Source organism: Centruroides vittatus, unplaced genomic scaffold (assembly GCF_030686945.1).
Source record: "Centruroides vittatus isolate TY-2023 unplaced genomic scaffold, ASM3068694v2 contig_272, whole genome shotgun sequence".
Classification (NCBI taxonomy): domain Eukaryota; kingdom Metazoa; phylum Arthropoda; class Arachnida; order Scorpiones; family Buthidae; genus Centruroides; species Centruroides vittatus.
In genome coordinates, this window is record NW_027121732.1 from 887,755 (window position 1) to 906,497 (window position 18,743).

The 18,743-nt window shown below is 27.7% G+C and overlaps 1 protein-coding gene across 1 annotated transcript in view; it reads left to right on the top strand.

The window, feature by feature from the left end:
* Positions 1-12,856, top strand: part of LOC136971784 (hippocampus abundant transcript 1 protein) — a 29,028-nt gene extending 16,172 nt beyond the window's left edge. Inside the window, exons 2-12 of the mRNA XM_067266289.1 lie at positions 2,558-2,653; positions 6,571-6,633; positions 6,708-6,835; positions 6,922-7,036; positions 10,274-10,492; positions 10,569-10,682; positions 10,796-10,867; positions 10,943-11,055; positions 11,149-11,246; positions 11,341-11,528; positions 11,601-12,856. Of these exons, the coding sequence (XP_067122390.1) occupies positions 2,558-2,653; positions 6,571-6,633; positions 6,708-6,835; positions 6,922-7,036; positions 10,274-10,492; positions 10,569-10,682; positions 10,796-10,867; positions 10,943-11,055; positions 11,149-11,246; positions 11,341-11,528; positions 11,601-11,867 (1,473 nt within the window). The 3' untranslated portion in view covers positions 11,868-12,856. The remainder of the gene's footprint in view (positions 1-2,557; positions 2,654-6,570; positions 6,634-6,707; positions 6,836-6,921; positions 7,037-10,273; positions 10,493-10,568; positions 10,683-10,795; positions 10,868-10,942; positions 11,056-11,148; positions 11,247-11,340; positions 11,529-11,600) is intronic.
* Positions 12,857-18,743: the final 5,887 nt, after the last annotated feature.

Genomic DNA, 18,743 nt, shown 5'->3' on the forward strand with positions numbered 1-18,743 from the left:
ACCCAGGAGGGGTCTGAAAGCATTTGTAGTGACTATTAAATTTTATTTCGCGCCGGTTATAGGTTTTGTTGTGTGATTTGCTTTAGTCAAAATTTATTATAAAGTATTTGATGGAAGTTTTGTTAAATTTATAAAATTATAGTAAGTCATTTAATATTAAATTGGAATTAATGGATTTTCCATATAATATTAAGTATGAAATAAATCAATGTATAATATATTAAAATTTAAGATTAGCTTCAAAGATTAATTTTTCTTTTTTGTTTAAAATCTTTAAAAGGAAATGTAAAATAATCAGTAAATTCAAAATTTCATAAAGAAATTTACTATTTAATCATAAACAATTTTCAATATCTTTTACATAATATTTATAAGAATTTTCAGGAGAATTATTTAAATTAATAATTAGTGGTATTTTATTTGTTCTTACAACAATAACAAATTGGTTGTTGTATAGTTAATTTTTAAAGTTACTCTAATTACAAATGTAATTAGTTCATTTATTAAAATTAAATTTTAATATAAAATTGATATAAATTTAGAGGTAAGTAATATTTTATAAATAGCCAATTAATTTAATTTGAAATTGGTTGAAATTATTTAAATAATAAACATTTTAACACACTAATGAAACCATGCCCAGTTTTCATTGCTAAATATAATAGATTGCATGATTATTATGACTAATTATTAATAATTAGCTATAATATAGCTTGAAAATTATATTACCAAATTTTAATTGCCGTATTATGAATTCTTGAGATATTTCAATTTAAATAGTGTTTCTGTAAACGTATATCTTGTGTTTTCCTTTTTGTTGCATGACACAATAATTACTGGTAATTTAAATTGAAATTTTATAGAAGAACAGTGAATTTTACTGGCAAATTTTGAACATAACTAACTACAAATAACAATTATTAAAAATTGTTAGTGTGTAAACAAACTTTTTTTGATGTTGCATGTCTGTGTGATGCATGTATTACTCTAGATATGTAAAATTATAAATATGTAATATATCTAATGTCTACTAAAAGGAACTGAAAGTGTTTACTTATTCTAAAATTACTTACTGGATATTAAAGATTTGACGTTATTTACATTTACAATTTAATTTTTATGTTTTTCTGTTGAAAGTTTTGATCTTAAAACCATCAAATTAATGGTTTTAGTTTTATAGCTTAAAATGATAATTCATAACAGTTTAGTAAGTTTACTTAACATCGTGTATCATTTATAATCTATATTAAAATGGATCCGAATAACATACAACAATATATCATGAATTATCATAATTATATCTGATATATCTAATTATATATTTTATATGTATCTTTGATAATAAATTTTAATATCTTTATGGATTTTAAATATCTTTTATTAAATTCGAATAAATCTAAGATTTGCTAATTCAAAAATCTGTTTAAAAAAATAAACCAAAAATGCCATTGCTTTAAAATCATAAATATTTGTTCGGTTTTTAAAATTTAAATATTTCAACTGGATTTATTAATTACCCTTCAGAATTCGAATATTTAAAATTTTTTTTCAAATTAGTACCGTGCAGGCACGCACGTACCCGCACGTGTGTATGTATAAAGCTAAAGAATGTATTGAGTGTATTTTAAAAAGTGATTTTTATAATAATAGGCTATACATTTATACTAAACGTTATATATAAAGTTAGATTTTATATATATTATTTATGGAAAGAGTCCATTTTCTAATTTAAAACAAACAATTTAAAAATTATTCATTTATCAAGCTTTCAAGTAGAAAATTTTTTTCAAAATAATTACCAATTTTAAATCAAATTTTATATATAAATTAAATTATCATTATTGATTTTATCCGGAATTGCCGAGGAAGTCGATATTATTTTATTAATAAGCCAATATTTGAAATATTGATCTGAATTAGCCTTCAAAATTTTAAATTTTTATGAGATGTAATATCGCAAGTAAAACATCAAAATTTTTAAAAAAATGTTTGTAATAAGTCCTTAAATTTTTCATATTTTCTTTGAAATTTTTTTTAAGAATTTATAATATTTTCCGTAGCTATTTGTTATTTACCCGAATTTTATACTTAAAAATTATTTTTGTTTTCGTGATTTTATTGGTTTCTTTCTATTAAAAATTTTTAAAACGTTTGGTATTAAAAAATTCACTGTTCATATATTCGATATTTTATAATTTTTGAAAGTATTTATTCAAAAATAGAAAAATTTTTTTTAAACTGCAGAAGCTAAATACTTGGAAATAGTCCAATAAAAGTATAGAATATTTTATAAAACATGCAATTTTAAGCAATTGAAAAGAAGTTTTGCTTGAACGATACATCCCGTTCTCATTAATGCAAAGTCCTTTTCTGTTAAAAAATTTGTTTTTTAAGTTATTTAAAAAATTTTATATGTATTAATAATAATTTGAAACAATGGATGTCGTATCAAAAATGGTGAATTTGAAAACGGTACGGTCGTACATTTTTAGCAGAGAAATTGTAGGTATACAAATATTTTAAAATTCTTAATGTTTTTCTAAAATTTTCTTTTCAGAACTCAGGGATAGGTGAACCTACTGTGTATCATGCATTGGTTGTGATTTTTTTAGAATTTTTTGCTTGGGGCCTACTTACTTCGCCTATGATTGTCGTGAGTTAATTTTTCGTATAATTGTTTATTTTAATAAATTTTAAAAAATTAGCACAATTAATAATTTAAGATTTTTCTATGTATGATTAGAATAATAAAAATTTTTATTAAAATTACTCATTAACAAAATAGTACAGTAGGTGCTATTTTTGTAATAATCATGGATATTTCTATCAGTTTCTCTAATGTTATAATGTTCCAAAACATAGATAACATTTACCACTTATGTATATTTTTAAATTGAATTTAAACTTCAATTACTACTTTTGTATTGTAATCATAAATTAGTAACAGTGATAATTTCAAAATTATCATTATTTTGCTTATAATTAAGTGGTTAACAGAGACAGTCCTTGGATTTATGATGTTTTAGGCAAAATTTATTTTTGAGGCCTTTTAAAAGAGCAATGTAGGTAAAGAGTACATTTATTTAAGCCTACAGTAATATGAACATTATTATGTGCTTTACATTATATTTTTATATTAAAAAGTAATAAAACTACTTTTCTGCTTTTAGCAGCGCCGAATTAATCGGAGAAAGTTAAATCCAGTTTTGCAGAAATATCTATTTTTTCACATTTGATTATGTATATTGAAAATCTCTCTTGACACTTTGCAGATTGGAGGTAGTTCTTGATCAGTTTTAACTTTTGAAAATAATCATTCTGCAGAAGCAATAGATACTGATACAATTATATTTTCAATAATTACTATGATGATTTAAATACTAAAATATATTACCAAATTTGAGTTCCTGAAAGTGTTAGATCGTAGACATAGGTGAAAAAGACAATATGTGGGGTTGCTTCTGGTAGTCAATTACAGCCAACTGACAAAACAGACCTTTTTATAAGCCATGTTGTTCTAATAAAAATGTTATTGCAATGATCAAAATTAAATTAAATTGTTCGATCATATAAAAACTGGGACACTAAGAGGATTTTTTATTCATACCCACCGGGGATTTGTCCAGGCCATAGTGAGGATGGTCGGTTGGTGTGAATTCTGGGACAGATCCCCCGTGAAAAAATTCTTATGATTTATCGCCCGTCACGAGTTCTCGCAATGGTCGAAATTAAATTAAATTGTTCGATCGTATAAAATTCTTGTTTTTGATCTGTGAATGTAATGAATCTTCATTGTGTTTATTTAAAATACTGCAAAGATTTGTCCCTTAAAAATAAACTTGAAATTTAGAATGCTGTAAGTTCCCAAAAATGAGTCAATACAATGCTGCTGCAAAGTTAAAAATTTCACAAGTAATTTTGTGATGATTTAAAAACAATGTAAATATTGAAATGTCAGCAAGAAAAAAAATGAACATGATTCAGAAGAGAAATCAGACTGGAAAAGATAATGAAGTTGAGTTAGTTTTGAAGCTTTGATTTAGTAGTGTTTGTGAAAACATGGCCACTAATGCATCATAAAGCAGAAGAATTAGCTAAAAATAGGGTAAAGAATATTTCATTGCAACTGATGGGTGGTTCAACCGATGAAAGAAAATGGGAGAATATTAGGTATAGATGTGCATTCATAGTGAGGAGAAAACTTAAGATTCTGCTTCAGCTAAATTGTGGATAAAGGTAGATTGGCCAAAAAATTATTGTTGAATAGTCATTGAAGAATATCTACAATGCTTATGTTTAAATATGAAAGTGTTAAAGGATTTAAATCACTGAAGGAACATTACAGTTATACATATATTGGGTTGTGTGTTGTTAAATTAGTAATACCAATATAGTTATATCTAAATTAAGTAATGCTTTGGAAGCAAAGATCAGATGTCCAGATGGTATAACTGGCAATGCAACTATGCAGTAAGCAGGTGTTCCTAACTATTAACTATCTGTCTTTAGCCAAATTTCTTTGTTTTTGATTATTAATTAGCCTTAATATAGTTCTCACTTCTCAGTATAAGGTAATTACAATAAATGGCATTTACTGTAATAGGTAATTTTGAAAATGTTTAATAATTTCAAACATTTTAAACAAGTATTGATTTGTGAAATTTAATTAAGATATTTAGAATTTCATTAATCAGTTTTTAATGAAATTTTATTCGAAAGGATTTTTAGTTTAGTATTAGATTTAATTTCTTACAATATTTAATTCATTTCAATGTCATAAAATAATGAATTGACTTTTTTTTTCTTTCTTTCTTTTGAAAGAAATTTATAATTAATATAAATGTGTTGAAAATATATATACAATATTTCTTAAGATATACTTAAATATTTAGAATAATTAATATCTTCTGTAAATAATATATTTATATGGACACTACATAAAAAAATATATACTTCATAATTTCCACAAAATTATCTAAATATAAATTTATTTATTTATAAAAGCAATTTGATTTTGTTTAATCGGTGATAAATTAAACTGTTTCTATAACAAGATAATTTAAAAATGCAAAAATAATTAAAATTTATGAAAAATATATTATATGCAACCCTTGATATATCAATTTTTTGTAACATTGAAATGACTGTTGTGTTGAATTAAATATATCTGATAAGAAAAAATGAGATGTTTATTTAGACTAAATGTCTATAGACTTTAATAGAGAAGATTTTATGTAGCACAAGCTGTCGTCTTAAATTCTAATGAAGTGTTCTTTAGTGGAATAAGGTTACCATGGCAACTGTCCAGTCAAAATTAAATAATCAGTCATAAAATTTAAACTTAATATAAAATTAGTTGAAAGAATCAATTAATATATCTTTACACTCGAAGCATGACTCTCTGCAATAATATATAATTCAAATTTTACTCCTTTAATATTTATTAATGTTAAGATGTTTTCTTTTTACTGTTAAATTTTTTTGGTAAAAATAAAAAACAAACGAAACTGAGTAAATTATTTAAATGTTTATGTTGAATATAAATAATTCTACAGTTAATATATTTATTTATTAAAAATTTCAAAATATAATTTATCATCAAAAGATCAGTGAGTGTACATGTATGTGCTGTATATTCTAATTAATGTATTCATAGGGTGATACATTAAACCGGTATTGAAAACAGTATATTTAGCTCAAAGGAATTTTTAAATAATTTAAATAAAATATACTAAAACAAACAATAGTTATTCTAATTTATTTATAGAAATCATATTTTTGATTTTAAATTCTCATCTTCAAATGTGCAAATTAAATACATACAATTGGAGTGTTTATTGTAATATCTCATTTACTATTTATGCTGTTACAATTAAACATTTTTTTAAAAATTTAACTGATATATGCGTTATAATGACTAATACATCCGATAATTTAATATCACCTAAAAATATGTCATATAAATGACCTTAAGAAACGTTGTATTTTGATTTTAAAATTTCAGATATCAACTTCCTTTTGAGTTTCTTTATTAAATGATGATGATGATATTCCCATATAAGACTTAAGATTTTTAAACAATTTATCAATGAGAGAATAAGGTATAAAGTAAGAATTCAAGTCAAATGAACTATCAGTGAATTAAAAAAAGGAGGGAAATGTAGTAAAGTATAATTAAATCACACTTATCAGTATTGAGTCTAAATCTATATTATCGCGTCTGAACATTGCATAATTTTTTAAAGTTTCTTCTCGTTACTAAAATTTGTGCAATAGTATTTTCTTTGACCTTTAGATTTAAATGATTTGTTTTAGTTTATTTATTTATTTAGGATTTTGTAATTGAGTGTACAACGAATTTTTTTTTTTTTTATTAAGCTTTTTAAAATATTAATCGTTTTTTAAGAAATTTTTTCGGATAAATTAATAGCAATGTATCAAATCACAAACTTGTTTAAAAAGTTTTTTTTTAAAGATGAAATTTAATGAAATAAAGCTTTTTAATATTAAATTTATTTTTTGAAACTATGAATAATTTTAATTATTTTAATATCATATTTTTGTTTGTAGGTGTTAAATGAAACATTTCCTAACCATACTTTTTTGATGAATGGGTTAATTGTGGGTATAAAGGTGAGTTTATATTACTTTACGATATAAATATACGAAAATATCATCATTTATAAGACCATAATTTCTTTTTATAGGGTATTTTATCTTTTTTGAGTGCTCCTTTAATTGGAGCACTTTCTGATGTTTGGGGTCGAAAACTATTTCTTCTTCTGACAGTTTTCTTTACCTGTGCCCCAATACCTCTAATGAAATTAAATACATGGTATGCAGGTTATGCCAAAATTTTACAATAAGTCTCTGCATAAAAATAATTAAAACTACAAAAATTTATTTTTGTTTAAATTTTAGGTGGTATTTTGCAATGATCTCAATTTCTGGAGTTTTTGCTGTAACATTTTCTGTTGTGTTTGCTTATGTAGCAGATGTCACTGAAGAACAAGAACGAAGTGCAGCATATGGACTCGTAAGTTTTTAATCGTAAAAAAGTTTCTTTAATATTTTTTATAATTAATTATACATAATATGATCTCGTACAAAAGTGTTTATATTTTTTGCCTTAGAATAAATATTTCTTGTAATAAAAAGTAATTTTTGTAATTTTTTTTTACATAGTACCCATATACAATTAGTATCCGATTTACACTACTTGGACTTTAATCGATTTTTTTTGTACAATTATAGGCTTTATTCATTTCATGATGTGGGTTATTTGTATGAGAAAAATTTAAAATGGTGAAAACATTTTCAAAAATTTAGATTCTTATGTTCCACTCTGGGTATTTCACCACCATTTCCAGATAAGATTCTTAATTTTTATTATTTTTTTTCTGAGGATATTTATATAGATTTTGTAACTTTGACATATCGGGGATGTATAGTTGCAATATGTTATTAATCGTTCCTGGTTTATGTAAAATTCATTTTTTTTAATCTGATATATAATAAGTTGTTATATTTTTCCACAAAATATGTTTATACTCTGTACTTTGATATTTCAGTAACTTTTAAAATTTCTGTATGAAAATCATTCTAATATAAAATTCCTAGTTTGTGTATATTTACTTTTACAAAACAACACTTCATTTGAATAGCTTGGCTTTCTATATATGTCAGCAGTAGGATTAATTTTGATGAGTCAATGTATACACAGACTCCAGTATCCTTTTGTGATTCGTGACATCGTTTAAATCTTTTTACAAAATTAAGGTTATAATTAATAAGGACGAGTTTTGAAATATTAAAACAAGTTCTTAATTTTTTTTTACATTTTATTGACACACAACAGTTACTTTAAATATCTGCAGAACTCTTTACTTTAAAGTGGAAGTGGTGATTGATTTTTGTTTGTTTATAGATAGGTTTAGTTGGGATTTGATGGAGCATGTGTAAAATGTGATAACGACAATGATTGATTTTTTTATAATTAAGACAAGCAACTATTGGGCTGCAATCAGTCCATGGTTAATCTAGTCTTAACCATGCCTGAATTAATCTAATAATATTAATTACATATAGACAATTTTATTAACTATATATCAACTCATTTTTAATTACATGAAGACTGTGTGGTATTCTTTGTGTACTCCATTGTTACTGGTTAGTGGTCATTATTTAAGGTGGTTGTGAATTATAGTGCATATTTTAACGATGAATAGTATATGAATCAAATACCTTATCGAACTGAGGTGCAATATGATTTGATATATAAGTTTTTTAATTCTGCAGTGGATGGCCGCAGTGTATTGCTCAAAGCAGTCAGTTACATATCAATGTGGCTTGAGTGTACAGGAGAAAGTATTTGGTTTCTTGAGTGGAAATTGGTAATAATTATTCAGCCTTTTCCACATGGAGTATAAACACAGTCTACCAGGTAAGGATTTGATAAAGCATTGTTATTAGCAAATTTCAGGAGATTAGTAGCATGAAATTAGGAAGTGCTGGCAGGCCACCAGTTACTGAAGATGTTGATAATGTGAAAGAAACTATATAAAACCCAAAGAAATTAACTCATCAAGTCAGTCTGGAATTGAGAACTGTACATACAAAATTCAGTTGCTTCATGCACTGAAAGAGGATAATAAACAATGCTATTATGATTTTACTGTGCAGTTAGTTGCTCAGCAAATTCAACCTTGATATCCTCTGAGAAAAAGTATCTTCATGAACAAAGCAGTCTTTCATATTTGTACACCTGTTAATTGTTACAATTGCTGCATTTGAGGCCAGAAAACTTATGCAGTTCATAAACTCTGCTGGAATGTATGCCATACCACAGGTGGAACACCAACAACTATATGTTTAATCTCAATTGAATGGTGCATATTAAACTGGAGGTTGATTTGTCCAGACCTATCTAGATTCACAATTTCCTAACCACTGGATTTGCTATGGAGGACACTTCCCTGGCCATCCTGATCTCTTGACATGACATCCTTAGATTTTTTTTTGATTTGGGGATTTATGAAAGACTGTTTATGCGATCAAAGTGCTTGGCATTGTTGAACTTAAACAACAAATTACACAAAGAAGGCAAGACCTGGGACTTTTTGGTCTACCTAGACCTTTGTGCCACAAAACTCCCCAAATGCAACCAACCAGCAAATTGCAAAAGCTATTAGAACAATAACACCAAAAATAAGGAACACATGGCTTGGAGAACCTGATTACTAACAATATTATATTACTGTAAGCCACGAAGTTGAATCATGGCACCCTGTGGTTGGGACAGTCAGTTTGTATGATTTACATTTTCAAATGGTTGTTGTCTGGTAAATGGATTTGCAGTGCACCAGAAAGAAAACAATAATGGACATGATACACAATCCATCCAAAACTGGTCAAGGAACTGATCCAGTTTCTTGTTGTAGAGGGACAGAGCAGCCAAAATCAATAGATATATATCATTATTGCAAAGTCTTCGGTTGCCTCCTTTTTAGCAGCCCTAAAGTCCACATGATTTGGAAAACTCGGCACAAGCATTGTCCAACATTGCACCTACTGTCCAAGATAAACAGTTGGTTGAGAGGTACTTGACCACTCACCTTTTTTCCTCCAATATGTCATCCTGTAACTACCATGTCTTTGGGTCTCTGAAGAATGCACTTAAAGGAAGGCATTTTACTTAGGATGATAATTGAATGCATGTCATTGAGAGATGTTTTCAAGAACAACCAAAGACTATCTTCTACAACTGTATCTTTAACCTAATCAAAGTTGGACAGTTGTCTAAATGCCAGTGGCAATTACTTTCAATTGTACTCATGCCCATGTTATGTTCAAAAATATTGAACTCTCAACTTTTGGCTCATGCCAATACATGCCGTAAATAGAGAACATGTTAATGATGTGTTTTAGAATATTGTACATATATTAAAGTCTTTGCTGATTATATCATACAGTCAATTAATAAATAAACCAAAAATTTATCCATCACTGAAATATGCTCAATAATTATGACCAATCTATATATTAATAATGATGTAATTATCATTGAATTTCTTATTGGAAATTTTCTTCAATATATGTTTTCATTTGAGATGTTTGTAACCAATTGTAAGCATCTCTCTATAATGTGTATTAAGTAATTTTTTTACTTAATTACATTATTGTTTATGGTAGTTTATGCAATTTTAAAATATTGTTTTATTAAATTTCATGTAAAAAAATTACAATTAAATACTTTAATTGTATATAAATTCAGGTTTCAGCTACTTTTGCTGCCAGTCTTGTAACAAGCCCAGCTTTGGGTGCATATTTAGGACGTGCGTATAGTGATAATTTGGTTGTTGCTTTGGCATCAGCAGTTGCTCTTTTAGACGTATTCTTTATCATGGTTGCTGTACCTGAATCACTACCAGAAAAAGTGAGGCCTGCTTCTTGGGGTGCCCCAATATCTTGGGAACAAGCCGATCCTTTTGCTGTAAGTATAATAGCAAACAATAAAAATCAAAATTATGTTTGTTTTAATATTTATTTTTTTCTTTTTATAATTGTAGTCACTAAGAAAAGTTGGAAAAGATCATATGATCCTTATGTTGTGTATAACAGTGTTTCTATCCTATCTGCCAGAAGCTGGTCAATACTCTTGCTTCTTTGTATATCTTCGGCTGGTAAGATAGTTTTATTATTAAATCAATAACATTTATCTTTTTTGGGTTAGTATTGAATTAAATTTTTATTATATAATAAAGTATCTTGTATGAAACAGTTTATTTATTTATAGGTCATGGGATTTTCTGCTGATGAGGTAGCTCTGTTTATTGCTGTTGTTGGCTTACTTTCTGTGATTGCACAAGTAAGTTTTATTTTTAAATTATTACATTTTATTATTGAGTGTTTTTTATACATATTGTTCTGTTTTGTTATTTAGACTGCAGTTTTGACAATGCTAATGAAAACAGTTGGCAGCAAACACACTATCATGATAGGTTTATTGTTTGAAATGTTACAATTGATGTGGTATGGCTTTGGATCTCAAACATGGTAACAAAAGAAATTTTGTATATTAATATTAACTTAAATCCAGTTTAATATCTAACTTCAAAACAGATTTATTTTATGATTTGTTTTTTCAAGGATGATGTGGGCTGCAGGTGTTCTGGCATCTGTTTCTAGCATTACATATCCAGCTATTAGTGCTTTTGTTTCATTGCATGCTGATGCAGATAAACAAGGTAATAAATTTATTGTGAAAAGCACAGTGTCGAAATCAATATTATCTTGAAATGAAACTTCTTTATATATGTTGTAATCATTTTTTAAAAACAGGATTGGTTCAAGGAATGATAACTGGAATGAGGGGATTATGTAATGGTTTAGGACCAGCTGTATATGGATTTATATTCTATCTCTTTCATGTTGACTTAAGTGAAGATGCCATCAGCCATGCCACTGCCAAACATAGCCGGCTGCACGAGGTGATTAATGGCACATTTGTTTATTCAGAAGAAACACAGGTAATTAATCTCAAAATATTGATTAACTTAACATTTATTTTAAATTTAAAATTAAAATGGTATTTTATACAGCTTATACCAGGACCACCTTTTGTATTTGGTGCTTTTCTTGTGATATTAGCACTCCTCGTAGCTGCCTTCATTCCCGATTCGCACAACTGCAATGGGGCAAGATCCCCAACTCATCACCACCATCACCATCACCATCTCCACCACCGAAGTAACACACACACATCAATATCACCTGCAGCTAGTACGTCAGACTTGTTTCATTACGATATAATTCACAAACGAACTGATGGAATGCAGCCCCTAATGCAAGACACGGATCCTTTATAGCATCAGCTGATACTAAGTTTGGATGGGAATCACACTGTCAGGTACAACCCATCACCTTCAATTTCTACTGAACAGAGTAGAAAATCCAGTTTCAATTCAGGCTTTTAAGAGTTAAAACTCTATGTGCCCCATACAAGTCTTTCTGTACAGCTAGGTACAGATAGCTATAGGTTTAAAAAGATATTTTGTGATGACAAATATTGTAATGGTTAATCTGCCCAATCAGATTTATTTTAAAAAAATGAGAAGGGTGAATTTGGGAAGGGAATATTAATTTATCTTAAATAGATAGTTATCTGATGACCAAATGATGCATATTCAATATATTCCAAACTGTACAAAATGTTTAACGGACTATTTTTAAGTTGTTAAATGCTTTAGATGAAAGTAAATCTAACAAAGTTTATTTTATAACTTAAAAAAAAAAAAATATCTTAATACTACTTTTGCAATTTTATTTTATTTTCAGCAAAAGAAAAAAAAAAATTATTTACCAAACTTTTTGTAACATACTTTCAATATCAGTAAATTGTATTGATATTGTTTTCGTGTCATTCCATATGTAGATATCTTGTGCATTTTACATGGCAGGAATCATATTAAATTATTGTTGGCATGGACACTAACAGTATTTAGTAATTGCATTACATTGCTAGTCAATGTTTTAATTCTCTTTGATAAGTTCTAGCACAGTTTGCTATTTGTATATCTGCACAGGCTTGTGAATGTTTCGTCCATAATTATCTATATAAAAAAAGGCCGGAACTGCTTATCTCCTCTGTGTTCATTAATATAGCAAAGTTGTATATTAGGTATGTTGTGTATCCTTTAGGAAAAAAAAAAAGGCAAATTATAGCTTGGTAAATCATTAAATCTATTTCCTTTAAATTTTTAAATTTGATGTTTTTGCCCACAAGAATGTACAAATTCTTTGACCATATCGAAGTGGTTCTGCATCTTACTCAATAAATTTGTATATATACTGTAAACTGTGTCTATTATTTATAGCACTGTCTTCCTAGCATAGCTATATTTAACTTTTTTTAATCTATCCAATTGATATAATAATAATTTAAATTTTTCTACTGCAACACAAATCTTAATCATACTCCATTAAAGTTAAATCTCATTATTTTGATCAATGTTTTTAATAAAAAGCATAAACTTTTCTTATTCTATACATAATCTTAATGATTTGAAGAATTTATACTCTTCAAATCATTAAGATTATGTATAGGATAAGAAAAGATTATGCTAATTAATAATTAAGTCAGTTCAAAATTGATTTAAGCATAATCAATTTTGAACTGACTTAATTATTAAACAAACAAAATAAGTTTTAGATTCTATTTTCTATAATCAATAATTTACGAACAAGTTTTTATAATTGTAAATATACCAATCCCGTGATATATTACGAAAAGATGTTGCTTGCACGATAAGTAATGGAGGTAATTTTCTGTTTCATTCTTTGTTAGAAAAATACCATTACAAAGTGCAAAGTTTAAAGAATTTAAGTACTTTGCTAGCTGGAAGTACTTTTTTTTTTTTTTTTTCAAGGTTTATATAAATTAAACAGATAAAAGCAATGGGAAAGCATCGACTTCTTTTAAAGTTCAAATTTAAAATTATTCTGTCATATGCTTCATTTTAAAATAAATCTGAAAGTTCAAGTTTAAATGTTTTGTTGTTGAATGTTAAAAATGTTCATTTTTTTTTATTATTATATTTAATTTCGTTTGTAGAAGTTTATCATATTTAAAATTATAAAAATTTATTGTGTTTTTATTTTATATTTTGTTCTCTGAAATGTAGCAATATTCAAAATATAATGTTTTTTAAGTGGTGCATTTTTGGTACTGTATGTATACATATAAATATTTTGTCCTTTATGAATAAATTTTTTAACTTTGCACTCTCTTATGGTATTTTTGATCTAACACCAGAAAAGTTTGTAAAACAATGCATTTGAAAATAGCATGTCTTCTTATAATAGAGAATAATAATAGAGGCACCATTTTGCCTAACTTTTGAATTTGTTACCTGTACAATAATCAGAAAATTCATTATTTTTTTAATAATTTCTCTTTTTAAGGTCATGAACATTAATCCTCAGATTGTTTAAAAACAATTTCTAGAACCTGATCAATTTTATTACATGCTTACATCTAAATACTTTATGAATAAAATATTTAAGTATAACTACGGTAATTTGCATTAAATCTTTTAAAATACATTTTATATGAAATCTTAGATGATATGACTAATTATTATTATTATTATTGGTTCAGTAGAATTCTACAGATTTATTTGAACAATTTCCTATAAGAAATTAGTCTTTTTAACTTTTAACAATATATTATAAACTGAAAGAAATTTTCATCTGTTGAATTGGCATGTGTACTAAATACTTTTTTTAAAAAATATTTTTATTAAATAACAATAACAATCTTCATTCTGATTCTAAAATCATTAAAAATATGTGAAACTGAATCCATACTCGGCAGAAAAAATAATTTAATCTCTAAACGTGCTTCTGAGAAACATTTATTTGTGTATTCTTCTAATGTCTTCTATTTTGGATTAGTTTGTAACCGACGTTCCAAAAGTCGGTCATCCGAGGATGGTCTGACTTCTATTAGCCTGAAAATATTAGTGTATAAACAAATAGAAGTTTCTCAGCAGTCAAAGGTGTTTAGCGATGAATTAAAGATTTTAGTGTTTACACTGTATTGTCCTTATATACTTCTTTTAGTTTTACATTAAAGTCATTATTAGTCGAAACTAAATTACTGGGCGCATTTTGTTTTCTGTCCAAACATAAATTCAGAATTGAGTCAAAGTACTAGCAAATCAATAATATTGTTTCAGGAAATCCCCAAAATTTTAAAAATTCTTTTATATTCGTGTGCTCATGATAGTGACCTTGGACACTGTCACTTTGACCCCACTATATCTCTAACAATAATAAAAATTGGGAGTCCGATTTTGTTTATTTCCGCATCTCTCATTTATGTAAAATGACAAAGGTTAATCAAAATTGGCTGATCAAATTCTGAGAATGAACTCAATTTCATAAGTTACATAGAGACTTCACTAAATGCTATAAATTAAAAAAGTCAAAATTATCCATTTTTACTTGATGGCTTTGTAATCGTGTGCTTATTGGAAACAATTTTAACGGCAGTATTCGTAATCAAGGATCAAGAGTTAATTTTAACCAATAAGCTTCCACATAAAGGTAAGTAAATGTAATTAAGTTTTCTAACTCGATCTTTAATTGCAAATACAGTTAGTATGTTAGAAATTTTATTTTTTTATGCTGTATATATTTATCTAAATTAGTATGGCATGACTTTGATTATTATTTAAGCAAATGCAGTATGTTAAAAGAATGCATTTGCTTAATAATAATTAATATCTGTGGCATGACGGCCAAATCGGACGGTTAAGGCGTCGGCCCGCTACTCCGGGGGACTTGGATTAAATTTTTTCGTAGGATGGTCTGTCGTGGATATGTCAAACACTGTCGTTCACCTAGTCACCTCATAGGGCTGAAACTAGGCCCTCTTAGTGCTCACATGGCGAAAAGAGTAAACAAAACTCCATGGCAGAGTGACTTCAAAATTTTTATCTTATTTAATTGCACAGCCATCAATTTGGTTTAAGGATTTTGTTTAAATGAAGACAATGCCTTTCTGTTTCACCTAATACTGGATTCTAAATATAGACAATTGAAAGATTCCACTTATGGTGTCTGTATGTGTATGTGAGCTGCTTTAGTCCTAGGCAATCATTTCTATTTGAAGTGTCCATTATCTCTCTGTACGGCTAACGCCGTATCTATCCGATGGATCGACTGTATTGGTACATTGTGTAAGACTAAACTGACTTTTGGATTTTTGTCATGTAGTGAGATACTACTAATAATTCATGGATCAAATCTTAAATATTGAAAATGAATAATTATGAATATTTGAGCACAAATCATTGTGATCGTTAATGGTCGTTAAAATGCACACTGATGCATAATAAACATTTTATTTAATAGAAAATGTAACACTGCTATTTTTTTTTTCATATAAATATCAATTTATGAAATTTTAAATTATATATTTTACTAACGTTTCTGTGATAAACAAGATGATTTTTAGATAATCTAAAGAAACTGCAAGATCAAAATTTTAAAGCAAGAATTTTGCATAAAATTATTCTAAATAAATAAATTTTATAAGAATTAAGCATTGAACAATATATATGTTGTTGAAATACTTGCTACAATGAACAAGTATCTGGTAAAGTGGCTTTGATATAGTGGAATAATGAATGACAATCTGCTTCAAGTGAAACAGGCTGTCATTGGTCTGGTTATTTGGCTATATAAAAGCCACTTTTTCAGGCAATGCACCCAATGTTTTTTGTTGTGTAAAAGTGAGGCGTAGCTTGAAATTCTTCCCGTCTGTAAAAGCAAAACAGCAGAAGTATATGTTTTTGATTTTTATAACTTCATTAGTGTGCAATAAAGTCTTCTGCACTATTTTTAAGTTATATAAAATCTGTAATTGCAATTTGTTCTATGGAAACAGTTGTTCCACGTGTGACTAGATAAGATGAAACCAGACCACAAATTAGATTTTATAGGTAAGTCCATTATTAAACTAACAATCTGTCTTCTTCAATATTTTTATGAAAACTTTTATCCACATTAGTAAATCAGTAGTGGATAAAATAAACACATTTGTGTACACCAGCACTTTATTCTGTTTCATGTGAAGATCCAGTTAATCAGTTATCTCAGGTGATATTTTCATGTTTGTTATAATCGAGAGCATTTTGTTCAAATTGAACGTTACTACATAAATTACTGGTAATGAATGAATGAATGAATAATAATAAATGTGTTGTTACAATATTAATACTTTCAGTAAATTTTAAACTTGCAAGATCCAAAATGTTAAGGAAATGACAGCCTTTGCACCAGTTTATAAAAATATCAAAACCTTAATAAACTATAAGATGCCAGCACTGGACTTTCTGGCTACAAAACAAATTTATTTCAACAATTATCAGTATAAAACTCATATTACAAATTTCAATTTAGTAATTATAACAAAAAAATCGATTATTATTATAATTATTCAAAGTCTCAAACAATTAACCCAAGTAGGGAAGAAAAATCCTCAATCACTGACCAGTAGAAATGATTGTTAGGTTTCTGTGTCAGTTTGACAAAGGTCAACTTTGTATGTAAAACATTACGACAGAAAATAAAATCTTGCTTAAGAAGTTTCTCTGTCAATATCTGGTTACAAAACAAAACAAAAAAAAAATAGATATATTTTACCTATATTTGCATCCTAATGTAATTCCATTCATTATTCAAGTCTTATTAAGCAAATTAAGCTGTAACTGAGAAGTGTTGAAACAGCAATCTAGATTTAACGAAACTCATCTCCCGAAATGCAAAATAACTTAACTGGAATATTTAGTTAGTTACTTTACTTAACTATAAATAAATATTCTTGCTACCTCACACATTCTCGTGCCCAGTGGCACAAGAGAATGTGTTACTTATGTGATTTTGCTTATCTTACCTCACAGTAAATGAGACAGGCAAATCCGTTTCAAAAGAAACAGACTCATTGGCTTGCTTATCTACTGTATTAAAGCCCCTTTACCACACAATGTGCCAAATGTGTGAAAGCAATGGTGAGTTTCTTTTACTGGCACAAGCAAATTCATTTTTAAACCCATGTATGAAGATGTACTGGTGGGCATTGCAAGTGAAGATGAAAGTTAGAAACTTCCAACTTTTTGGTTTGCCAATAATGATGAATCGCACTCCGGTACTGGTAAACTTTGCACGTGTAAATATTTTGCTGCTAAAAGTTGTTTTATTATTAATTATTATTAGCAGGTAAGAATTGTTAATACTATAAGATAACACAATGTAGCTGATAATTGGGTTGAAATTGGGAATTTATGGGTCTATAATTTCTTTAATGTCATCATCTTGTCCTTCCTTAATCAAGAACAGAGTTAGATAGATGAAAGACAAAGACCAGATACAGAAACCTTAGAGGCAGGAAGTCCCTATATATATATATATATATATAATTTTTGTGTGGAAATGTAATTAGCAAACGCCAATGTCGTCATCTACTAGACCGAGTGTGCTTGATTTCAAAAAGGTTTGCCACCCCTACTTTAAATTTTCATTGTTTTCCGCATAACACTTACAATACATCAGCTTTAGTGTTCCCCGACTTCAAAAAACTTGAGAACCACTTCCTTAGGCCCTTCTGCCATTCTGTGTCATCTTCTAGGTGGTCCTGAGAGTAGAAGTAATTCATCTGTACCTCAATAGTATCAGTGAAACTGGAGGTATAGTTGTCTCCTACTCTGATAGTACAAAGCATATGATACTTTTTTAGCTTGCCTGTGCTAAGTTTAGTCAAGTAACCCCAGGATTTCTTGGATGCCTGCATACATAAATCATGCCAAGAGTTAATTTTTTACTTCTTAATTTCGTCTTTATATTTCTTTTGATTTGTAATGTAGTTCTGCTTGAGCTCAGAGCGTAGTGGCTCAGTGTGACAGCACTGATAACTCTTCTGTAACCTGTTAGTGGTCCTTAATTAAACATGTTCATTCACTACTCCACCATGGAGCAAGCTTATGCTTTAGAGTAGACCTTGGGATATAAATGTTACATGCAGTGGTGGTTTGATGAATAGTAACTTCTCACCAAAAACCAACAACAGTGCGTTATCAGATATAATTATAATTTTTCACAAACGTTTTCGAACATAAAAGTTCTTCATCAGGTGAAAAAACGGACAACTTATAAATAACGTTCGATGGAACAGATTTTCG